At 45.8% G+C, this 26,549-nt stretch overlaps 1 protein-coding gene across 1 annotated transcript in view; it reads right to left on the bottom strand.

Annotated features, from left to right (window-relative positions):
• MYO7B (myosin VIIB) overlaps positions 1–26,549 on the bottom strand; it is a 501,657-nt gene that overhangs the window by 27,645 nt on the left and 447,463 nt on the right. Inside the window, exon 41 of the mRNA XM_063915865.1 lies at positions 5,827–5,940. Coding sequence (XP_063771935.1) covers positions 5,827–5,940 — 114 coding nt within the window. The remainder of the gene's footprint in view (positions 1–5,826; positions 5,941–26,549) is intronic.

The following is a 26,549-nucleotide window of genomic DNA, read 5'->3' as shown; positions in this document are numbered from 1 at the left end:
CTGGATCAGTACCGGCTGTTGTAGAAGCAGGGATTTTGCCTGACTTAGGGCATTGTAAATGGCCCTTAGTTCCAGAATATTTATGTGTAGGGAAGTCTCCTGACTCGACCATAGTCCTTGGAAGTTTCTTTCCTGTGTGACTGCCCCCCAGCCTCGAAGGCTGGCATCCGTGGTCACCAGGACCCAGTCCTGTATGCCGAATCTGCGGCCCTCTAGAAGATGAGCACTCTGCAGCCACCACAGCAGAGACACCCTGGTTCTTGGAGACAGGGTTATTAGGCGATGCATCTGAAGATGCGATCCGGACCATTGGTCCAACAGGTCCCACTGAAAGATTCTGGCATGGAACCTGCCGAAAGGAATTGCTTCGTAAGAAGCCACCATCTTTCCCAGGACCCGCGTGCAGTGATGCACCGATACCTGTTTTGGTTTCAGGAGGTCTCTGACTAGAGATGACAGCTCCTTGGCTTTCTCCTCCGGGAGAAACACTTTTTTCTGGACTGTATCCAGAATCATACCCAGGAACAGTAGACGTGTCGTCGGAACCAGCTGTGATTTTGGAATATTCAGAATCCAACCGTGCTGGTGTAGCACCTCCTGAGATAGTGCTACTCCCACCAATAACTGCTCCTTGGACCTCGCCTTTATTAGGAGATCGTCCAAGTACGGGATAATTAAAACTCCCTTTCTTCGAAGGAGCATCATCATTTCCGCCATTACCTTGGTAAACACCCTCGGTGCCGTGGAGAGTCCAAACGGCAGCGTCTAGAATTGGTAATGGCAATCCTGTACCACAAATCTGAGGTACTCCTGGTGAGGATAGTAAATGGGGACATGCAGGTAAGCATCCTTGATGTCCAGGGATACCATGTAATCCCCCTCGTCCAGGCTTGCAATAACCGCCCTGAGCGATTCCATCTTGAACTTGAATTTTTTTATGTATGTGTTCAAGGATTTCAAATTTAAAATGGGTCTCACCGAACCGTCCGGTTTCGGTACCACAAACAGTGTGGAATAGTAACCCCGTCCTTGTTGAAGTAGGGGCACCTTGATTATCACCTGCTGGGAATACAGCTTGTGAATTGCCGCTAGCACAGCCTCCCTGTCTGAAGGAGTAATCGGCAAGGCAGATTTTAGGAACCGGTGGGGTGGAGACGCCTCGAATTCCAGTTTGTACCCTTGAGATACTATTTGCAGGATCCAGGGATCCACCTGTGAGCGAGCCCACTGATCGCTGACATTTTTGAGGCGGCCCCCCACCGTACCTGGCTCCGCCTGTGGAGCCCCACCGTCATGCGGCGGACTTGGAAGAAGCGGGGGAGGACTTTTGCTCCTGGGAATCTGCTGTTTGTTGCAGCCTTTTTCCCCTACCTCTGCCTCTGGACAGAAAAGACCCGCCTTTTCCACGCCTGTTTTTCTGAGTCCGAAAGGACTGTACCTGATAAAACGGCGCCTTTTTAGGCTGTGAGGGAACATGGGATAAAAATGCTGACTTCCCAGCAGTTGCTGTGGAAACTAGGTCCGAGTGACCATCCCCAAATAACTCCTCACCCTTATAAGGCAAAACTTCCATGTGCCTTTTTGAATCTGCATCCCCTGTCCACTGGCGAGTCCATAAGCCTCTCCTAGCAGAAATGGACAATGCACTTATTTTAGATGCCAGCCGGCAGATCTCCCTCTGTGCATCTCTCATGTATAAGACTGAGTCTTTTATATGCTCTATGGTTAGCAGAATAGTGTCCCTGTCGAGGGTGTCAATATTTTCTGACAGGGAATCTGACCACGCAGCGGCAGCACTGCACATCCATGCTGATGCAATAGCTGGTCTAAGTATAATGCCTGAGTGTGTATATACAGACTTCAGGATCGCCTCCTGCTTTCTATCAGCAGGTTCCTTGAGGGCGGCCGTATCCGGAGACGGTAGTGCCACCTTTTTAGACAAACGTGTGAGCGCTTTATCCCCCCTAGGGGGTGTCTCCCAACGTGACCTATCCTCTGGCGGGAAAGGGAACGCCATTAATAACTTCTTAGAGATTACCAATCTTTTATCAGGGAAAGCCCACGCTTCTTCACACACTTCATTTAATTCTTCTGATGGGGGAAAAACTACGGGTAGTTTTTTCTCCCCAAACATAATACCCTTTTTAGTGGTACCTGGGTTTATATCAGAAATTTGTAACACCTCTTTCATTGCTTCAATCATGCAACGAATGGCCTTAGTGGACATTAGACTAGACTCATCGTCGTCGACACTGGTGTCAGTATCCGTGTCGACATCCGCGTCTGCCATCTGAGGTAGCGGGCGTTTTAGAGCCCCCGATGGCCTTTGAGACGCCTGGACAGGCACGAGCTGAGAAGCCGGCTGTCCCGCATTTGGCATGTCGTCAAATTTTTTGTGTAAGGAGTCGACACGTGCACGCAATTCCTTCCATAAGTCCATCCACTCAGGTGTCTGCCCCGCAGGGGGTGACATCCCTTCTATAGGCATCTGCTCCGCCTCCACATCATTATCCTCATCAAACATGTCGACACAGCCGTACCGACACACCGCACACACACAGGGAATGCTCTAACAGAGGACAGGACCCACAAAAGCCCTTTGGGGAGACAGAGTGAGAGTATGCCAGCACACACCAGAGCGCTATATAATGCAGGGACTAACTGAATTATGTCCCCTATAGCTGCTGTTATATATACTGCGCCTAAATTTAGTGCCCCCCCCTCTCTTTTTTACCCTGTTCTGTAGTGTAGACTGCAGGGGAGAGCCAGGGAGCTTCCTTCCAGCGGAGCTGTGAGGGAGAAATGGCGCCAGTGTGCTGAAGGAGATAGCTCCGCCCCTTTTTCGCGGACTATTCTCCCGCTTTTTAATGGATTCTGGCAGGGGTAATTATCACATATATAGCCTCTGGGGCTATATATTGTGGTATTTTTGCCAGCCAAGGTGTTTTTATTGCTGCTCAGGGCGCCCCCCCTAGCGCCCTGCACCCTCATTGACCGGAGTGTGAAGTGTGTATGAGGAGCAATGGCGCACAGCTGCAGTGCTGTGCGCTACCTTGGTGAAGACTGATGTCTTCTGCCGCCGATTTTCCGGACCTCTTCTTGCTTCTGGCTCTGTAAGGGGGACGGCGGCGCGGCTCCGGGACCGAACACCAAGGCCAGTTCCATGCGGTCGATCCCTCAGGAGCTAATGGTGTCCAGTAGCCTAAGAAGCCCAAGCTAGCTGCAAGCAGGTAGGTTCGCTTCTTCTCCCCTTAGTCCCTCGCTGCAGTGAGCCTGTTGCCAGCAGGTCTCACTGTAAAATAAAAAACCTAATTATATACTTTCTTTTTAGAAGCTCAAGAGAGCCCCTAGTGTGCATCCAACCTCGGCCGGGCACAAAATCTAACTGAGGCTTGGAGGAGGGTCATAGTGGGAGGAGCCAGTGCACACCAGGTGACCTAAAAGCTTTCTTTAGTTGTGCCCAGTCTCCTGCGGAGCCGCTATTCCCCATGGTCCTTTCGGAGTTCCCAGCATCCACTAGGACGTCAGAGAAAACAGCCCTGCTCACAGCTCACAATATTGTTCACCAACATAGGCCAAAGGCTGGCTGGCTGAACTAAGCAACATAGCAGCGGCACAAACACATGTCAGTCATTTCTTTTTAAAAATGTTTTGAAAATTAGTAAATCGCACGTGGAATATCACTGCTCTAAAGTACAGTATTAGTAGTTAACAAACAGCAAAGAAAAAACCCTAAACCATGTGTACAATAGCAACTGCAGACGTGGATGCCCCCTATACGGGTGTAGTATGGTATGCCGGCGGCTGGGCTCCCGGCGACCAGCATACCGGCGCCGGGAGACCGACCGCCGGCATACCGACAGCGTGGCGAGCGCAAATGAGCCCCTTGCGGGCTCGTTGCAATCGCCACGCTGCGTGCACGGTGGCGCGCCACGCTATTTATTCTCCCTCCAGGGGGGTCGTGGACCCCCACGAGGGAGAATAGAGAATATTTGTCGGTATGCCGGCGCCGGTATCCCGACAGTCGGCAACCTGAATACCAACCCCCTACACAAATGCACATTTCCCCAGCACATGCCTATCCTCATTGCCCAATATGTACCTCCCACCTGGGGGCCCTGGACTACTGACGGCTTGCACTCTGCCCATGTAAAGCCATGATCAATCAACCTTTTTGTTGAGTTCCGTACCTGCGGGTCAGATACAGCGTGAGTCAGATATAGTATAGGTTGGATACACAGTGCGGGTTTGATACAGTGAAGGTCGGATACAGTGCAGGTTATACAGGTTAGGTGCCTGTATCTTGAAATCTATGGGCAAGCGCTAATTGACTGAGAGCTGTGACAGACGGCTCTCTCAGCCATTCAGCAATGGGACTGGCACCTGAGGAAAAACTGTGAGATCTGATAGCGGTATCTCAAAATTTTCCCTCGATTTTGGAACCAAGGCAGGCAGGAAGATCCGAGCGGTCAGATCGCCTTGGATCTCGGAAGTTCGGGTGGGTTCCGTTTCCGTGAAAACCGAACCACTCATCTAATTGATAAGTATGTCATAAGTGGGCATACATATTCACATGGATCTGCTGGCCAGATATATTGGACGGCGGATTGGTAAGTGTGTATGAAACAGTGTTTTATGTGAAAGTGTGGCATAATTTGTTGGCGTTACAAATAAAGACTGATGAATAATGAATATTGTATAGCTATTAAAATCTCAAATCCATAGACCGAAAAATAACAAAAGTGATCATTGCAATAATTGCTTTTATACCGAAGTACAGAGATAGCATTGTATTCTGTGGTGTGTAGTACATTGATGGTGATGCTGAGGTCACTGCAGTGTGTGTAATCAGATATGTCTCATGCTTGTTTACCAAGGAATAATAAGTATAAAAGTTAGATATTTTGGGTGACGTGTAATAAGATGTGATTTTTAGACTTTTGGGACTTTTAGTAAAAAAACAGCCAAAATCGCCTGTTTTGAGCAATTTAAAACGTAATAGGATGCGAATTGCACTCTAATTCGCATTTTTCCCAGAGAAAATCGCACATTTTCACCTATCGTTTTTATTTCGCACTTCAAATCGCATCCAGATGTTTTCCTATTCAAAAGTATACAAATCGCAAATGTAATTGTATGCGATTTTGGAAATCGCACTTAAAAATGTACTAAAAACCGCACACAAAACAGACCAGGTTGGAGTACTTCCACCATCAAAAAAAAAAAAAAAGTTTCCTTTTGCACAGGTGATCCATACTTTCATCAGAAACACCCCTACAAATACCCCTACATCATCCAGGGATACTGTGAGGGATTGAGCAATGGAGTTTTTGCAGTCAGGAGTTGAGCCTCAAAACAAATGTAATTAATCATTCACAACCACAACTTATGTTTTGCAGGGGATTCAGGGTATGGATGTCTACCGTGGCTCATGACACCTCTGCGTAATCCACAACACCCTTCACAGCTCCAATATAACGATGCACACATTGCCACCTGTTATGTTGTGGAACGCACTTTTGGGGTGCTGAAAAGTTGTTTTGGGTGTTTGGACCGGTCATCAGGCTCACTACATTATCAACTACCCAAAGTAGTGATAATCGTCCAGGCTTCCTGCATTCTGGTTGGTCAGAAAATCGCACATTACCGGGTCATAATATTGCGTCAAATCGCATGACATCGCATGTTTCAGTCCCAAATTCACATCCTATTACATTTGCGATTTCGACAAAAAAGTTACGATTTCAAAACATGCGATAGGGGGCTATTTCGGAATCTTACTAAAAATCTCATCCTATTACATGTTACCCTTTGTTTCAGACTTACCTTGTCTCCTATTTTCAGAAAGATGCTGAAACCCTCCCAAGAGGTGAGCTGCAGCTTGTTGGAGATGTTCTGGCACAATTCCCTCACTTTAGTGTTTGTTTTAACCTCAAATGCCTGCAAGAGAGCAACACAACCAAAGTGTAAATAATATAGAGGTTACTGAGGATGCAATCACCACTCCCAGAAATCCATACTTTCAGGCACATATAGCTTCTGTGATACAGTAGGTTTCATCCTGACACAATACACAGTAATGCAATCTGATAGGAGTATTTGTACAACTGATATTGGCCCTCATTCCGAGTTGATCACTCGCTAGCTGATTTTAGCAGCAGTGCAAACGCTAAGCCGCCGCCCTCTGGGAGTGTATCTTAGCTTAGCAGAAGTGCGAACGAAAGGTTAGCAGTACTGCTCGGAAATATTTTCATGCAGTTCCTGAGTAGCTCCAGACCTACTCCTTCCTTGCGATCACTGCAGACAGTTTGGTTCCTGGTTTGACGTCACAAACACGTCCTGCGTTCGGCCAGCCACTCCCCCTTTTCTCCTGCCACTCCTGCGTTTTTGCCTGGCACGCCTGCGTTTTTTAGCACACTCCCTGAAAACGCTGAGTTGCCGCCCAGAAACACCCACTTTCTGTCAATCAAACAACGAACTCTCGAGCGACTGAAAAACGTCGCTCGAGCCTCTGTAAAACTACAAAGTTTTGTGTGAAAGTACTTAGCACATGCGAGCTGCGTACCATGCGCATGCGCAAAAAAGCCAATTTTTCACCTGATCGCTGCGTTGCGAAAAACGTCAACGAGCGATCAACTCGGAATGAGGGCCTTTGTGCCTAATTCAGACCTGATCGCTGTGCTGCAAATTACACTGTCCTGCGATCAGATAGTCACCGCCCAGGGGGAGTGAAAATTCACCCCGTGCAAGTGTGTGATTTCATGTGTACCCTGTGCGAAAATTCCCCTCAGTCAGCGGACAGCTGCAAAACTGTTTGCATCACACTCACCATCTAATGATTTAGACATTCTGTGCATAGCCCAGGACTTACTCCTACAGTACAATCCAAACAGGCTGATCGGCACTGGAGCTGACGTCAAACGCCCGACCTGAAAATGCCTGGGAACGCCTGCGTTTTTACTGACACTCCCAGAAAACCGTCAGTTACCACCCACAGACGTTCTCTTCCTGTCAATCACCTTGCGAACAGCCATGCAATCGATGTTTTCGCACCATCCTGTCGCTGTTTGGCAACGCGCGTACGGATTGCGGTGCATACGCATGTGCAGTAGTTCGATAATCGCCCGCTGTGCAAAAGCAGCAATTAAGGGGTCTATTTACTAAGCCTTGGATGGAGATAAAGTCACTGGAGATAAAGCACTAGCCAATCGGCTCCTAACTGTCATTTTTCAAACACAGCCTGTGGCATAGCAGCTAGGAGCTGATTGGCTGGTACTTTATCTCCAGAGACTTTATCTCCATCCAAGGCTTAGTAAATAGACCCCTAAGTCTGAATCAAGCCAATAATCATTCTATACTCACAATACTGAATAAATGTAAAAAAAATAATGACAACTATTGTTTAACAATAAATAAGAAAGGCTGTGTTTTACTGAGCTGAATGTCCACCATGAAGTCTGTCATTCCTCTGCAGCAACTCACTCTTGGGCATATTTATCACAATCAGCATCTCGGATGCAGATGGGATACAGATACATTTGCCCATATCTGCAATACAATATTTAAATACTCGTACATTGCAACGGTGTTGCATGCAGGGACAAAGCTTGTGAGAAAGCTCTGTCCTTGCAAATCCGCTTACCGCACTTCTCAGGATATTTTTCATGAAAAATACCTTGAGCATGTGACTGCGCATGCCCCAGCTAAACCCAACCACCCTCCCGTGACCCTACCCCCCTCTGCCTACACTTGCCTGCAGAAAGGAAAGTGAGATGCCACTTCGCAGCACCTGAGTTCACTCTACCGCACTTGGGGTCACAGCAGGAGCACAGCGATCAGATGACCGTCTGCCCTCACAAGATCACCAATCACCGTCCCTGTGTGCAGGTATTATTTTTATTTTATTACAGAATGATCAGCCTTTGGTTAATCAGACACACATGGCTGATCACAAGCAGCGCCTCTGAGCTCAGCCTTCACTGCCAGCTGATAGGGAAGGCTGTGCAGGGTTATGGGAACTGGAGGGAAGCCCTATTAATGCTATCTGAAGATAGCATTATTATCACAGGGCTCCCTCAAGTATTTATTTACACTTTAGTTTTAGTAAATTCAGGCAGATCACATTTCCCATTACATGTATGTGAAATGCAATCTGGTTACTTTAAAATTTGTGCATTTAAGGACTTGGAGAATTTTATGAATTGGTACATTCAGGTGAAACTAAAATAACGTGAATACACCCTTTTTTACATTATTTTAGCAAAAATAATTTAAATAAATATGTTCGCTTGTCAGGAGAGAAACTTATGGGGGCTACGGCTGCTAGCAGATATGGTGGTACCGTGGCAGCAGGCTGGCCATTGATTGGCTAAGAGACAGACCACTCACAGCCAATCAGCAGTCTGTTCCCATGGTAGTGACCACTGATTGGCTGATAGGGATAGAAGTGAAGAAAATCATGTGGGTTCCTTCACTTTCAGGAGCAGCACTGCTGTGTCCAGTGGATTGTTGTTGTTTTTTTGTATTTTCACATGCCTGGGATGCTACTGAAGAAGAGGACCGACCACCACCTGGGATGACTACTGGAGAAGATCTGTGTGTGTGTTGAGCAATAGATGTATAGGCGCTAACTCTAAAAGACAAATGTATGATGGGGAACTTCCCTTAATTAATTAGTATCAAGGCGATGTATAGTTCCTCCGAGGTCCTGTCTCCAAACTATCTTCTGCCAAATTCAACTCGAATAATCCCCGAGTTCATATGGAGAGGAAAGAAAAACCATATAGCATAGTACGTACAGATAATCAATGATATATATGCTCTATGCAATCTCCTCCCTGAATGACACTTATAGATGGTGTACGGGACAGAGACACTAATCCAATTACCAGATCTGTAAATTCAATCAGACGTATAACAGTATCCCTTTCAATCAAACCAAATGTTGCCTCCACAGACCCTGAACACAGTGTTTCTCAGAATTTCAGACTTCTTCCCCAAATGACTCTATACGCAGTGGCCCACTGATATAAAATTGGCTCAATTACCAGACTCAGATGTACGTTCAGCATGTAACAACGTCCTTTGTGATGTTCATGGACACATAAACCGACCTGGATCCAGCATCAATTCACATAAAAAAAAGTATAAAAGAAACGCATAGCATAATACGTTTTTTTATTTTTAAAAATTTAAAACAACTGCTGGACTGATTCCCTCCTGGAATCCAAATGTACAGTATGCACAATTACCAAATGAAATGTATAAATCGAACAATTAAAAAACTGTATCCTCTGCTCCTTATCCCAAGCTCATCAGGTGACATAGGTGACAATAGGATTGAATCAATTACCAGAAATCACGAGTATATAGGTGTGTATACTCTAGATGGTGTGGAGAAAGGTGTCCTCCCAGTTCACGTTCCGGATCGCTCTCTGGACTCCTCACCTATCCTGGTTGTTAGAAACAAACACCGTGCCACCGTAGCCGCCCTCTACCAACGCGTTTCAACCCGCACTCGGGTCTTTCTCAAGGTAATGAGCATGTCCCCTCCTTGTCCTGTATTTAAATTCCCTTCATCCAATAGGGGGCCTTCACTATCCCCAATAACTACACTCAGCTGTGTACCCTCCTCACTCCCCGGTCCGTTGTCATGACAACCGGTCTCAAACTTCCTGTCTACCCGATCCGTTGTCATGGATGCCGTCCTATACTTCCGGTCACCCTGATTCCCGTGACGGCTTCCGGCTGCTGCTTCCGTAACCACGGGTCCACAGTATCCTGAATGCCCCGCCGTCTGATCCTATCCTTCCCCCTCTTGTTTACGGGCGATGGTCGTCCTTAGGTGTCCAAAACTTCCCTCTTATCTCGGCCCGGTCGCCATGGTCTCTGTCTCCTCCGCTTCCGGTTTGGCGTGATCACCGTCTACGTCACTTCCGGTTTGGTGGTTGCCTTGGCGACCGCTCCGTACATATTCAGGAAGTCATTCTCCCTTTCAGTTACCATGGTGATCATGTTCGCTGCTATTGTCCACTTTGCAATGTATTGCCATCAGCTTGGATATATTCAGGATGTACCGGAAATCATGGTTATAGAAATCCTATTCCCTTCTCACTCATTTTAACTTGATTCTTACTTTCATCCAAGGATTATCCTCAAAGCATTTCATTTGGTAATTGTGCATACTGTACATTTGGATTCCAGGAGGGAATCAGTCCAGCAGTTGTTTTAAATTTTTAAAAATAAAAAAACGTATTATGCTATGCGTTTCTTTTATACTTTTTTTTATGTGAATTGATGCTGGATCCAGGTCGGTTTATGTGTCCATGAACATCACAAAGGACGTTGTTACATGCTGAACGTACATCTGAGTCTGGTAATTGAGCCAATTTTATATCAGTGGGCCACTGCGTATAGAGTCATTTGGGGAAGAAGTCTGAAATTCTGAGAAACACTGTGTTCAGGGTCTGTGGAGGCAACATTTGGTTTGATTGAAAGGGATACTGTTATACGTCTGATTGAATTTACAGATCTGGTAATTGGATTAGTGTCTCTGTCCCGTACACCACCTATAAGTGTCATTCAGGGAGGAGATTGCATAGAGCATATATATCATTGATTATCTGTACGTACTATGCTATATGGTTTTTCTTTCCTCTCCATATGAACTCGGGGATTATTCGAGTTGAATTTGGCAGAAGATAGTTTGGAGACAGGACCTCGGAGGAACTATACATCGCCTTGATACTAATTAATTAAGGGAAGTTCCCCATCATACATTTGTCTTTTAGAGTTAGCGCCTATACATCTATTGCTCAACACACACACAAATCTAGAACCAGGGGTTTTGGAGGGATTCCCCTATTTGCTAATAGAGACGGGCTGCCAACAATAAGCGCACATTAGGACAACCCAACATTTCTTAACATATACTAAAATTCTCCAATCCTCCAAAAGGGTTGTCCAGACGTGCAGCTAGGATGTTCAAATACAGGGAACATAGAAAATCAGTATTAGAGAAATTATTTGTAAATGAAGGAAACCACATTGAACTCCTTGATGAGAGTCTTGTGGACATCATGGGAAAACTGGAGAAGACCCTCCTTAAAGAAAACAAAATATGGTGGGAGACAGTCACCCTTGAAAAATATATCTCTAACCAAATCATACCAAGGGGCCTACAGATCCACAAAAAAGCATCATTCGAAACGTCTTCTGAGCATTTCAAAGAGGAATGGAATAGGGTCATAAAGGAATGCTCGATTTCATTGATGAGTCTCATAGTGGAAGAAAGAAAGAAGGAATTGGTCAGATTAGACGAACAAATCGTTATATACAGAGACCTCGTCATCCCCTATAAAGATATGAGTGAATATAAAGAACTAGAGGATAGAATCGACTATGCTATCAAGAAAAATGAAAAATCATTGATAGATAGGAAAGTTAGAAAATTCATCAGGGATAAGAAAGAGACAACTAAACAAGAACAGCCGGAGGCAGACCCCTATGACTCTATATCGGAGGATGAGGAGATTACCTCATCACCGATTAGACAGGATAAGAAACGGGACGACACTCCGCTAAAGAAAAGAAGAACTAGTGTACATTGGGAGGCATCCAATATGGAAAGGAACGTCATTAGAAATTCCAGAGGGAGAAGGAGAACACCCCCATACCAACAGAGAAGAAGGCGGGAAGAAACCTCAACATACCATCAACGCAGGCATCCAGCAGGAATAGAAGCAGGGAGGTACAATCAAAGAGAAAACATGCATTGGAGGGACAGACCATCCTGGAGGGATGATAGAATAGTAAGGACTAGAATGGATGACCCCTATATCAATTACAATGAAAGTAATTCAAACAATAGATTTGCACCCCTAGTCAACTACAGGGAGAGGTCCCCTTTTTTAGGATTGAGAGACAGGAGACCCCCTTACAGAGTGTAATGACATCAAAAAACAAAAAGAAGAGGGGAAAAAGGGGAGGAGTTGAGACCAAAAGGATTAAACAAAAAGAGAGAAGGAAACATCATAAAAGACCTCAAAGGGATATCACCTCAATAGAGCAGGATAAAATACAAGAGTCCCTTAATGAAGGACAACTGGATAGCGTCAAAATTTTCAACATTAGTGAGCATTTGTTAACAAAGGTAGAGACCAGCCTACTCGGGAAAGGACTCAAATATGCGCCAACTGCCACCATCAACAAATTTACATTGTTTGTAGACATCAATAAGTACATAAGAAAATTATGTATAAGAAAATTCTTCCTATCAAAAGAGGAAGAGCAAGTCAATACAGACACTAGGGAGGTCAGTACTTTCAGACCTAAATCCATATTCTACCCTTCCCACATAAAGGGGAGTCAGATTGACACCTTTTACACCATGGTGCATGATGACATTAAGAAGATAGAAAGTAAAGGGGTAAAACAGAACTTAACCAATAAAGAACGAAAAGCACTCAAAGAACTTCAATCCAATACGGACCTTGTAATTAAGCCAGCAGACAAGGGGGGCGGTGTAGTCTTGATGGATAAAAGTTGGTATGAGGGGGAGGTGCTTAGGCAACTAAATGACGGGATCACATACCAAAAACTGAGGAATGACCCCACAAAGAAGATCATGGGGGAATTACAGAGTTTGATCCATAATTACCAGCAGAAAGGGATACTCAAGGAAGGAGAGGCAAAATTTCTTTGGAATCCGGAACCCACAATACCAGTGATTTATGTGCTCCCAAAAATACACAAAAATCCTTTACAGCCACCAGGGAGACCAATAGTGGCAGGTATCAATTCCATTTCTGCAAATCTTTCTGAGTACATAGATCACCATCTTCAACCACTAGTACTCACGAATAAGTCTCATATAAAAGATACGAGGGATACACTACAGATACTATCCAAAGTTCTGTGGGAAGAAGAACTTATCTTGGTTACAGGAGATGTTAAATCCCTTTATACAATAATAGACCATGCAGCAGGAGTGACTGCGGTAAAAAAATTTTTAGAGTCCAGTAACATCGAGAAGGGACTACAAGAATTCATCATTGAAGGTATCTCCTTCATTCTTAACAATAATTATTTCATGTTTATGGGAGATTTTTTCCTGCAGAAGGTGGGCACAGCGATGGGCACCAGGTTCGCCCCTAGTTATGCAAATATTTTCATGGGCCAATGGGAACTGGACCGTGTATGGAACAACAACCCATTTGGGGCGAACCTGGTGACCTGGGTTCGCTATATAGACGATGTGCTCTTCATCTGGAGAGGGGGCAAGGAATTACTGGATGAATTCCTCGTATACTTGAATACCAATACGTTAAATATACAATTTACTTTTGACATCAGTCCATCATCTGTAAACTTTTTGGATCTCACGATCTATATTGACAAGGGGGAGATAAAAACAAAAACGTTTACGAAGCCAACGGACTCACAAGCATATATCCACTCCACTAGTTGTCACCATAGTAATTGGCTTAGCTCCATACCAGGAGGGCAACTAAAACGAATCAGACGCAATTGTACAGACGATACTGTTTACCACCAACAAGCAGAAGCATTAACACAAAAATTCACCAAAAGTGGTTATGCTCCAAGTGCCATAGAAAAAGCATTGGATCAAGTTAAAACCATCGACAGAAACACACTACTGGAAGACCGACCTGGAAATGAACAACAAGAACAGACCCAATTTCAATGGGCGTTCATCACAAATTACACAGCACAGCATAAAGTAGTGGAAAAAGCCTTCCGGAAGCATTGGGACATCTTAAAAAAAGATCCAGTATTGGGAGGAGTTATACCGGCAAAGCCCATTTTCATTTACAAAAGAGCAGCAAATTTGGGCTCCAAATTGGTGAGAAGCCTGCATGCGGGTCCTCAAATTAAAAGAAGCATCCGCACCAAAGGGTTCCACCGATGCGGGATGTGTTTGGGATGCAGAAATATAAAAAGCGACCAGAGGAAAATAGAGGATATCAGAATTAATGGGAACCAACATCGAATAGATGAATTCATTACATGCAATAGCTGCAATATAGTTTATGCAATAGAGTGCTCATGCAATTTGTTTTATGTAGGTAGGACCACCAGGCCATTTAAAACCCGCATGGGGGAACACCTCCGCAACATCAGGAAGGGATTGGAGACACATTCTCTGTCGAGCCATTTTAAAAATACTCACAATTGTTCTACCAACCATATTAAACAATTTGTGGGGATTAAACTTATTGAGGGACATATCAGACAAAAAGGCATAGGTACACAATTGGCCAAGGCGGAGATGAAACTCATCTATGAATTGAACACACTGAAACCGCATGGACTCAATTCAGACTTCGAACTGAAGTGGTTCCTATGATTTGATATAATTCCATCAGTATAACTTCATATAATCATTACCCTCAGATCATGATCAGAATATACATACCACACAGACCTCATATTAGAATAGTTGTTTTATTGTCAGATTTTTTCATCATTACATTTGTTATCAAATATTAATTTCATTTTCCTTTGCTTTGAGGATAATCCTTGTATGAAAGTAATGCTGGGTACACACTGGCAGATATATTGGCCAATCAGTTGGTTGTCCAATATATCTTTTGCTGATCTGCAGGTGTGTACAAGCAATATGTCTGTGAAAGACGTCTTTCACAGATATATTGCATCTGCTGTGCGACACAGCAGATGACCAATATATCTGCAGATATATTAGTGCGTCTTTCAGTGTGTATGAACAATCTCCATCTGCTTATATAGCTGCAGATCGATTGAACAGCAGATATATCTTTAAGATACATTGGTGCATCTTTCTGTGTGTATGAACAACCACCATCTGCAGATATATCTGCAGATCGATTGAACAGCAGATATATCTGCTAGTGTGTACCCAGCTTAAGAATCAAGTTAAAATGAGTGAGAAGGGAATAGCATTTCTATAACCATGATTTCCGGTACATCCTGAATATATCCAAGCTGATGGCAATACATTGCAAAGTGGACAATAGCAGCGAACATGATCACCATGGTAACTGAAAGGGAGAATGACTTCCTGAATATGTACGGAGCGGTCGCCAAGGCAACCACCAAACCGGAAGTGACGTAGACGGTGATCACGCCAAACCGGAAGCGGAGGAGACAGAGACCATGGCGACCGGGCCGAGATAAGAGGGAAGTTTTGGACACCTAAGGACGACCATCGCCCGTAAACAAGAGGGGGAAGGATAGGATCAGACGGCGGGGCATTCAGGATACTGTGGACCCGTGGTTACGGAAGCAGCAGCCGGAAGCCGTCACGGGAATCAGGGTGACCGGAAGTATAGGACGGCATCCATGACAACGGATCGGGTAGACAGGAAGTTTGAGACCGGTTGTCATGACAACGGACTGGGGAGTGAGGAGGGTACACAGCTGAGTGTAGTTATTGGGGATAGTGAAGGCCCCCTATTGGATGAAGGGAATTTAAATACAGGACAAGGAGGGGACATGCTCATTACCTTGAGAAAGACCCGAGTGCGGGTTGAAACGCGTTGGTAGAGGGCGGCTACGGTGGCACGGTGTTTGTTTCTAACAACCAGGATAGGTGAGGAGTCCAGAGAGCGATCCGGAACGCGAACTGGGAGGACACCTTTCTCCACACCATCTAGAGTATACACACCTATATACTCGTGATTTCTGGTAATTGATTCAATCCTATTGTCACCTATGTCACCTGATGAGCTTGGGATAAGGAGCAGAGGATACAGTTTTTTAATTGTTCGATTTATACATTTCATTTGGTAATTGTGCATACTGTACATTTGGATTCCAGGAGGGAATCAGTCCAGCAGTTGTTTTAAATTTTTAAAAATAAAAAAACGTATTATGCTATGCGTTTCTTTTATACTTTTTTTTATGTGAATTGATGCTGGATCCAGGTCGGTTTATGTGTCCATGAACATCACAAAGGACGTTGTTACATGCTGAACGTACATCTGAGTCTGGTAATTGAGCCAATTTTATATCAGTGGGCCACTGCGTATAGAGTCATTTGGGGAAGAAGTCTGAAATTCTGAGAAACACTGTGTTCAGGGTCTGTGGAGGCAACATTTGGTTTGATTGAAAGGGATACTGTTATACGTCTGATTGAATTTACAGATCTGGTAATTGGATTAGTGTCTCTGTCCGGTACACCACCTATAAGTGTCATTCAGGGAGGAGATTGCATAGAGCATATATATCATTGATTATCTGTACGTACTATGCTATATGGTTTTTCTTTCCTCTCCATATGAACTCGGGGATTATTCGAGTTGAATTTGGCAGAAGATAGTTTGGAGACAGGACCTCGGAGGAACTATACATCGCCTTGATACTAATTAATTAAGGAAAGTTCCCCATCATACATTTGTCTTTTAGAGTTAGCGCCTATACATCTATTGCTCAACACACACACAAATCTAGAACCAGGGGTTTTGGAGGGATTCCCCTATTTGCTAATAGAGACGGGCTGCCAACAATAAGCGCACATTAGGACAACCCAACATTTCTTAACATATACTGGAGAAGATCGACTGCCGCCTGGGATGCCTACTGGACAAGGGGACCAACCTGGTAAATGGTGAGTATGTACAGTGAGCGTGAGTGTGTAATAAAGAACTAAAGCAATCACTGTGTGTGTCCTGTTTATTTTATTATTTCCTTTACCAGTGGTCTATAGGTACCGATGGGCCTTTAATGCTGCATATGCTGCCACTTGTGGTTCTGCAAGTGTTGGCATGTGGGGCAGGTTTGCTGGGACTTGAGGTCCTACTGTAAAGGACAATATTACTCTAAATCTAACTTTGACTGCTATCAACCTTGCACCCACTAGTCAGAGGTGTGGGGGATAGCCCCGGGCTTCAGCCCAGGCCTGGGGAAGACTGGAGAGGAGGGACCATTTACTGGGGGGTCCCCACTACCCGAGGAATTTCTGGTATTACGTCCCTACTCGGCTCAACAATATGCACCCAGAGATAGCCTCTCAGTGTTGGCGGTGCAATATTACTGACAGAGCGTTTCTACATATCTGGTGGAGTTGATCAAAACTAGCACCCCTATGGAAGGAACCCCATTAGTTCTAAACATTTTTTTCTTCCCGTAGGTGTCCCTGAGGCGTTTCACCACCAGAATAAATGATTCACTCATATGGAATTGACGACCAGATGCGTCATAGCCTCAGCATGGAAATCAACTAAGACACATACCATGTGTGAAATTATAGGCAAAATATGGCATATCCACTCTATGGAACATATTACTAGCATATTAGAGGACTCTTCTAAAAAGTTTGCTTAGGTCTGGGAGCCATGGAATTTCTATTTCCAGACCCCCTCCCCCCCTACATTCGATATTGATGACTTCTATATTGTTTATTTGACATATTGACCCAAATACTAAACATCCGAGCCAAATAGTCATGGACCTGACCAGTCGAGTTTCAATAAGAATGTCAGTTATTAAATATCTGCCCACAGAGCCTGAAATAGTCTCAATATTTCATATTTCAAATTTCTATGGAGCAAAATTGCTACCCCTCTAGATTTTGATGAGTGGGAAGATTGTATACATTCCGCTACCCATGGGGCACGTAAAGTGGAGGCATCCCTCCTTTTCCAGTATATTTCCTGCAAAAAAGTAATTGATGAGTGTTTACGGCGTAAATGAGTAAGGACTTTCTTCCTTTTAATTGTGGTATTTAATCCCCCCACATTCCAAAATAAAATTGAAAAAAGAGAATATGTCCTAACAATAGGACTAGTATTGTTGCCGTCCGCCATCAACGTCTCTTCAGAGGTAGAGAGTGCTCCTCTCTGAGAGCGATATTGCTTCCCCAAAAAACTCAGAGTAACCATATGTCCCATCCTGGTCTCCTTGCAATACCCCAAATTTGCATTTTAAATCAAAGTAAATACTATAGATCCATGTACAGGTAACGGTCAAGTGAAGCAATGCATTTTTTTACATCTAAAAGTAACGAACCTGGGTCACACCAAGGACCATTAGGAAATGACTGAGGATCCCCTTCTATATCAGAGGGGATGCTCAATCAAAATAAAATAAAATAACACTGTGAACATCGTTAAGTATGTACAATTACAAATTAAACTTCAGATAGATAAAAGCAAAGAAAGGGTCCGGGACAATGTCATAGATCCAATAGAACATAAAAATAAGTGGATAACATACATATAAATACATATGAAAAGAAAATAGAGAAATGTGGAGTGTAGGAGTACAGCAACTCAGTTATGAGGCAGCATTTGAGTATCTCGGCCCCTTTGCTAGGTATGGTGCATTCATCCAAATAAGAGGGGCACCCTTGCAGACAAGAGAATATTAATTAAAGTGGTAACGGGGGTGTGGCCTAGCTTCCTAACTGTGAGGACGTGCTCTCTGGCAGCTCCTGAGGGCACAGCATAACAACAGCCTTTGCCCCTAGCTGCCCTCTCACTGGGAGCCCTGGAGTTCTTCCAGCCACACATACTATCCTGCGGCAACTGCTGAGGGGTTCCCGCGGATTGCGGCCTACCCCTCGGCACGAAGCCGGGGCCTGGAGTGGAGATCGGGACCGAGCGGTGGATACGAAGCGGGATAGCGCCGCCGACCATACACTACATTACCTCTGGGGCCTCTGGTGAGCGGTCTGCGGGCGACCGAGCGGCTTCATCGGCTCTCCACCTGCTGTGCACAGACCCCGGGCGCACGGGACACGGCTGAGCGGGCGCACCACGCCAGGACGGAGCTTCTGACGGCGGCCATCTTGCCGTCAGCTGTACGAAGCAGGAGACGCCGGGATGTGGACTAGGTGAGACTCTGCCCTCCTGCTGATCACCAGCCCCTGCACTGACCCCTCGGCCGGGCTCCATTGCCGCTTGCTGCGGCGTCTCTAGGCCCCTGGGACCGCTCTTGCCGCCTTCCGTTGGCCCCCAAGTGCCTGACACGAGCTCCACCCAGGTGGAGGTGACCTGCTGCGGCCTCCAGTACCCGCTGTCAGATGTGCGGGGATCCGTGACCGCACCGACAGGGGCGCCAGACTGTGATCCTGCTCCCTCCCTGACCTCCCTTGATCGAGGTGGTGTGAATCTCCATCCCCATCACTGCTGCAATATCGGGGAACACGGGGACAGATACCTGATTCTGCTCCACTGTTGCTGGTCGCTGACAGGGCCGTGGCCAGACTGGTCCGCTAGACCCCACCGCCTGGCTCTCAGGGTGGGCTTATGTGGATGATACCGTGTCGGCACGGCGTCGCGAGCCCGAACCGCATCTGATTACTACTTAACTCGTCCTCATCGGTGCGATTAACACATGATGCCTATCTTATGCTAACTCATTCTGCGGCCAAATGGTGCTAAGGGGCTCATCTTGATACATCTTATAGGGTCCAAGGGAGACGGCGACATCCTATTATACACCTGTGCCATCTACACTGCTGAACCGATAAATCTCGGATACTATCCATACACCTCACTCATTCCACTATGACGCAGAGGAACCGCAAAACCCCTGCACAACCTAAACCCAGTATCCTTCGGGCATGGGAAAAGGCAGGTGCTACTCCTCGCAACTCCCCTACTGTAGACCCCATGTCGGATGCTGACGACACTCCGTCGCCAAAGACAAACCTCACAACCCAAGATATAATGACCATTGTCACTAAGACCATTCAGACGGAAATGAGGTCGGTCATAGCTGAATTCAGGTCTGAACTCGCTGACCTTGGCACCCGCACAGACTCCCTGGAACGCAAAGTGGATGAGGTCTGCCAGTACCAGGTGGTAGTCGAACAAGAACTGTCGGAGATTCGCGCAGAGATGGCCCAACAGGAAGACCACTTAGAAGATATGGACAACCGGAATCGCCGGAATAACATCCGAATCCGTAATATCCCAGAGAGTGTCTCCGCAGAGAGCCTCCCCAATTTCCTAGAAGGCTTGTTGCTGACTATGATCCCCGAGGTCTCTTCAGATTTCCTTCTTCTTGATAGGGCACATAGAGCACTGCGTCCACGCCCTCCTCCCACCCAGCCCCCGAGGGATGTCATCATATGATTCCACTATTATAAAACCAAAGAAAAATTTATGATGGCAGCCCGGGAACATCAATCAGTTATATACTCCGGAGCCCAACTACAAATATTCCAAGACCTAGCCCCTTCTACACTTCGAAAACGCAGGGACCTTACCGCTGTCACCAAGGTCCTTCAAGATAATTCTATCAAGTACAAGTGGGGTTTTCCATTCCAACTACATGTTTCGAAGGATGGCACTCACCACTCGATCAAAACACCCGCCCAAGGCTACGACCTCCTCAGGTCTCTTGGCATCTTTGAGTCCCTTCCTGATGAGATCCAGAACCAGCTCACTACCGTCTCTCCCAAAAGGCCCGTGGCACCTACCCCTGAATGGTCGACTAAATGAGAAGTCGAAGGGCCCTTTTCAGATCAGTTACTAAGGTGGTCCTCGCGGACTGACTCCACCTTTGTCATGTTATCCGTAAAGTACATTGTTTTATATATCTAATTTTTCTGGCCTAGTGGTCTATATGTTATTTTGGAATTCTGCATGTTGCTTCCCAGGGACCTTACCACTGGGCGGGCAGCATACCCTGAGGTGGATCGGCTAATGGGCCACTCCACACCAGGGAACGATATTATTTTCTGCTAGCGAGACTGAATCCAAGTGCTAGATTTCTTATATACTACCACTGGCTCCCATAGTCTACGATAGACATTCGCTTACTTTTGCCTTCCCTATAGGGGAGCTAGCTAATATTACATATGTTATTACTGTGTTTGATATACCACAATAGTTTCTTTCTCCCCATCATACATTGTCTTGCATGTCGACACTGGTGACTTGACGGTCCTTTTTGTTATTTGGACCTCCTGCGCATCAGTCCTTGGTGCTCCCTCTTCTTTGTGTTGGTCTCGTGCCTTGAATTGGTAAGGCTAATCTGCTGCTCAATCCTGGGGGAGTACCTTGGCCTTTAATTTAGACATGACTGTTGGGGTTACTATTGTTTCTGTCATTTATAGATGATTCACCTAGTTAATGTGGTGAAACCAATTAATATTATTTAAGATGCTTTGACTATGTTTACACCCTGATGTACTGTTCTTATTATTAACGTGGATGTTGTCTACAATGCCTTCTCTATTTCTCTTGAATCTTCAAACTACTTGATCTGATCTTCCCAAACCCCTTGCCCTGGCCTGCAGAATGTATACTCCCCCCTCTACATCAACATGTTTCTCTTTTTCCTTGTTATCTTCTATATTTGGCGCTACCCCCCACACCAGAGGGGCTGCCCACCTGGCAGATGCCCCTTCACTTCTAGACCCAACCCATTCTTAGGAAAGGGTCTACTCCTTAAGTTTATACCCAAGACCCCCTCCACCTGCTTCCTCTGTCCTCTTCTCCCCTCTTTTCTGTCCCCCGGTCGGCCACGTCCAGAGCCAATCTATCAACTGAGCTATACTGCTATTTACCCTCCATGGGGGAAATTTACTAAGCTCCCGATTTTGACCGAGATGCCGTTTTTTCATCAAAGTGTCATCTCGGTAATTTACTAAACACTAATCACGGCAGAGATGAGGGCATTCGTAATTTTTTGCAAGTCCAAGTAAAAAATTACGAATGAATACACCATCGGTCAAAACGCGGCTGTTTAAGTATGAATCTCGGTCATTTACTAAGAAGTGCAAAGCAAAAAACAAACAAACACTGCCGTGAAAAATTACAACTCGTAAAAAAGTGCTAAAAAAAAACAGACCTTTTTTTTTTATTCGTGATTGGATAGGCATGCACGGATCCATGAGATCCGTGCATGTATATCAGTGGGAAGGGGTGGGAAAGTGCTTATTTTTTCCAAAAAAATTGCGTGGGGTCCCCCCTCCTAAGCATAACCAGCCTCGGGCTCTTTGAGCCGATCCTGGTTGCAGAAATATGGGGAAAAAAATGACAGGGGTTCCCCCATATTTAAGCAACCAGCATCGGGCTCTGCGCCTGGTCCTGGTCCCAAAAATACGGGGGACAAAAAGAGTAGGGGTCCCCCATATTTTTAAAACCAGCACCGGGCTCCACTAGCTGGACAGATAATGCCACAGCCGGGGGTCACTTTTATATAGTGCCCTGCGGCCGTGGCATCAAAAATCCAACTAGTCACTCCTGGCCGGGGTACCCTGGGGGAGTGGGGACCCCTTCAATCAAGGGGTCCCCCCCCCCAGCCACCCAAGGGCCAGGGGTGAAGCCCGAGGCTGTCCCCCCCCATCCAATGGGCTGCGGATGGGGAGGCTGATAGCCTTTGTTGTAAAAGAAAAGATATTGTTTTTAGTAGCAGTACTACAAGGCCCAGCAAGCCTCCCCCGCATGCTGGTACTTGGAGAACCACAAGTACCAGCATGCGACGGAAAAACGGGCCCGCTGGTACCTGTAGTACTACTACTAAAAAAATACCCAAAAAAACACAAGACACACACACCGTGAAAGTATAATTTTATTACATACATACACACATACATACATACTTACCTTAAGTTCCCACGCAGGTCGGTCCTCTTCTCCAGTAGAATCCAAGGGGTACCTGTTGAAGAAATTATACTCACGAGATCCAGGGGTCCAGGCTCCTCGGGAAATCCAGGGGTAATCCACGTACTTGAAAAAAATAACAAAACGGTGTCCCGACCACGAACTGAAAGGGGACCCATGTTTGCACATGGGTCACCTTTCCACGAATGCCAGAAACCCACTTTGACTTCTGTCTAAGTGGGTTTCTTCAGCCAATCAGGGAGCGCCACGTTGTAGCACTCTCCTGATCAGCTGTGTGCTCCTGTCCTCACTGACAGGCAGCACACGGCAGTGTTACAATGTAGCGCCTATGCGCTACATTGTAACCAATGATGGGAACTTTCTGCCCTGCGGTTGACCTAAAGTGACGTCACCGCTGAGCAAGAAAGTTCCCAGCATTGGTTACAATGGAGCGCATAGGCGCTACATTGTAACACTGCCGTGTGCTGCCTGTCAGTTAGGACAGGAGCACACAGCCGATCAGGAGAGTGCTACAACGTGGCACTCCCTGATTGGCTGTAGAAACCCACTTAGACATCAGTCAGATTGGGTTTCTGGCAGTCGGGAAAAGGGGATCCATGTGCAAACATGGGTCCCCTTTTAGTGCGTGGTTCGAGTGTCCGTTTTGTTATTTTTTTTCAAGTACGTGGATTACACCTGGATTCCCCGAGGACCCTGGACCCCTGGATCTCGTGAGTATAATTTCTTCAACAGGTACCCCTTGGATTCTACTGGAGAAGAGGACCGACCTGCGTGGGAACATAAGGTAAGTATGTATGTATGTGTGTATGTATGTAATAAAATTATACTTTCACGGTGTGTGTGTCTTGTGTTTTTTGGGGTATTTTTTTAGTAGTAGTACTACAGGTACCAGCGGGCCTGTTTTTCCGTCGCATGCTGGTACTTGTGGTTCTCCAAGTACCAGCATGCGGGGGAGGCTTGCTGGGCCTTGTAGTACTGCTACTAAAAACAATATATTTTCTTTTACAACAAAGGCTATCAGCCTCCCCATCCGCAGCCCATTGGATGGGGGGGGGGACAGCCTCGGGCTTCACCCCAGGCCCTTGGGTGGCTGGGGGGGGGGGACCCCTTGATTGAAGGGGTCCCCACTCCCCCAGGGTACCCCGGCCAGGAGTGACTAGTTGGATTTTTGATGCCACGGCCGCAGGGCACTATATAAAAGTGACCCCCGGCTGTGGCATTATCTGTCCAGCTAGTGGAGCCCGGTGCTGGTTTTAAAAATACGGGGGACCCCTACTCTTTTTGTCCCCCGTATTTTTGGGACCAGGACCAGGCGCAGAGCCCGATGCTGGTTGCTTAAATATGGGGGAACCCCTGTCATTTTTTTCCCCATATTTCTGCAACCAGGATCGGCTCAAAGAGCCCGAGGCTGGTTATGCTTAGGAGGGGGGACCCCACGCAATTTTTTTTTTAAATTTTACAGTGTTTAATTAAAAAAAAAAAAAAAATAGAACCCCAGCACGGATCACACAGATCCGGCCGAGATTAATTGTAAAAAAGTCGGCAGTGTTTTGCTAATCACTGCCGTAAAAAACACAAAAAAAACACGAATGACATCGACATCGGAAGAAAAGAAAAACCCGAATACGACAGCTTAGTAAATCCATCGTAACAAATTCAAAAAGTTGCAGTTTTACACTTTCGATGTCATTCGTGATTGAACTTTGACCTGAAACGGGAAAATACGAATCTTAGTAAATTTACCCCCATGACTCTGAAAGTGTTGTCTATCAACGTCAATGGCCTTAATTCCCCAACCAAGCGCTCCATGGCATTTCACTTTTTTGCTCGGCAAAGAGCGAATATCATATTCCTACAGGAGACCCACTTTAAGGCCCCACACCCTTCTTTAAGCTCCAAACACTATTCTCAAGCATTTTACTCCACAATGTCAGCTAAACGCAGAGGCACTGCCATCTTGATTCATCGCGACCTCCCCCTGGTCGTTCAGGACACAGTCCTCGATGACCACAGCAGATTTGTGATCCTCTCCGGCTCTCTTAATCAAACCCCTATTACTTTGGCGTCGATTTACGCCCCGAACATGCAGCAGGGTTCCTTCTTCAAGACTTTTTCTGACCACCTCTCTAAATTCTCGAATCCGTGGGTTATAGTGGCCGGTGATTGTAATGCCAAGTTAAACCCCCATATTGACAGATCCCAACCATGTGCAGGACCTTCTCCTCACATAAAACTATCTAAACTCCTTCAAACATGCATCACAGCTCACAATTTATATGATAGCTGGAAAACACTTTACCTGTCAGCCAAAGGCTACACACATTACTCTCCACAACACGATATATACACCCGGATTGACTACATCTTTGTAGATAGGGACTCCACTCAATCCCTCTTAGGTGCCCAAATAATCCCGACCACTTGGTGTGATCACTATGCGATACTACTTGAACTCACTGCCCCTTATAAACTCCCGACCTCTCGCAAATGGCGCCTTAATGAATCCTTGCTCTTGAAACCCTCTAATATATCCCAGATTGAGACCGCGATCCAACGCTTTCTCACTGATAACATCTCCCCTGACATCTCACCGGCAATACTATGGGAAGCACATAAGGTAACATTATGGGGTCTACTCATTAGTCTCACATCAACTCAGAGAAAACTGGAAACTAAGCGAATCGCGGACTTAGAGTCTGACCTAGCTTCATTGACCCTCCGCCATCAACGCTCCCCCAAACGCAAATTATACCTAAAGATTCTCGCCCTGAAAGGTCAGCTGTCCCAAATCCTCACTAAGAAAACGATCAGATCACTCTTGTGGATTCGTCAGAAATTTTATGAAAAATCCAATAAGGCAGATACCTTGTTGGCTCGCCGGTTACGTGCGAAACGCACGCTCAATCGGATAATGGCTCTAAGGTGCCCTGATGGATCCACAACCTGTGACCCTAAGCTGATGGCTGCTCATTTCCAAGATTATTATACTTCGCTCTATAACCTTCCCTCTGAGGTCTCTACCGCCCCGCACCATGTTACAGCTATCCAGCAATATCTTTCCTCTTGCCAATTGCCGACACTCTCTATAACAGACCTTAAGACACTCAACGCTCCTATCACACACGAGGAGATACTTGCGACAATTAAGCAACTCCGTCGATCTTCCGCCCCTGGCCCGGATGGGTACACAGCCATTTATTTTAAGAAATTCTCCCAGGCCCTCCTCCCTATGTTACATTCACTTTTCAATTCATTGATGGAAGGGAGATCCCTTGATGCAGCCACAACCAGAGCCAATATTATAGTCATTGCTAAACCTGATCGAGACCCACTGGAAATGAAAAACTATAGGCCCATCTCATTGTTAAACACAGATCTGAAGCTCTTCGCCAAAATTCTTGCAAACCGGCTCGCCCCCTACCTCCCCACGTTAATACATCCGGACCAAGTTGGTTTCATCCCCAACCGCCAGGCAGCAGACAATACACGACGCCTTATCGATCTTATACACCTCTCCCATCGGGACTCCCTTCCGACTCTGGTGGTGGCTCTCGATGCGGAGAAGGCCTTTGATAGAGTAGCCTGGCCCTTTATACAACAAACCCTTCAGACAATAGGAATACATGGTCCATTTTATAATGCAATAACCTCTCTTTACTATAATCCCTCAGCGTCTATCCTGGTTAATGGTTTATCCTCCCTTCCACTACCTATTAGAAATGGCACCCGACAGGGATGTCCACTCTCCCCCTTACTTTTTGCTCTAGTAATGGAGCCGCTAGCCGCAAAAATCCGGCTGAATTCCAACATCTCAGGTCTCATGGTTGATAAACATGAATATAAAATCGCATTATACGCAGATGATGTTATTTTAACCCTGACCAACCCACACACCTCCCTGAAACATCTATTTGAGGAGATTCACATGTATAGCTCCCTTTCGAACTATAGACTTAATGCTGACAAAAC

This window comes from Pseudophryne corroboree, chromosome 4 (genome assembly GCF_028390025.1).
Source record: "Pseudophryne corroboree isolate aPseCor3 chromosome 4, aPseCor3.hap2, whole genome shotgun sequence".
In the NCBI taxonomy this organism is placed as follows: domain Eukaryota; kingdom Metazoa; phylum Chordata; class Amphibia; order Anura; family Myobatrachidae; genus Pseudophryne; species Pseudophryne corroboree.
This window is presented reverse-complemented; position numbering and strand designations above follow the sequence as displayed.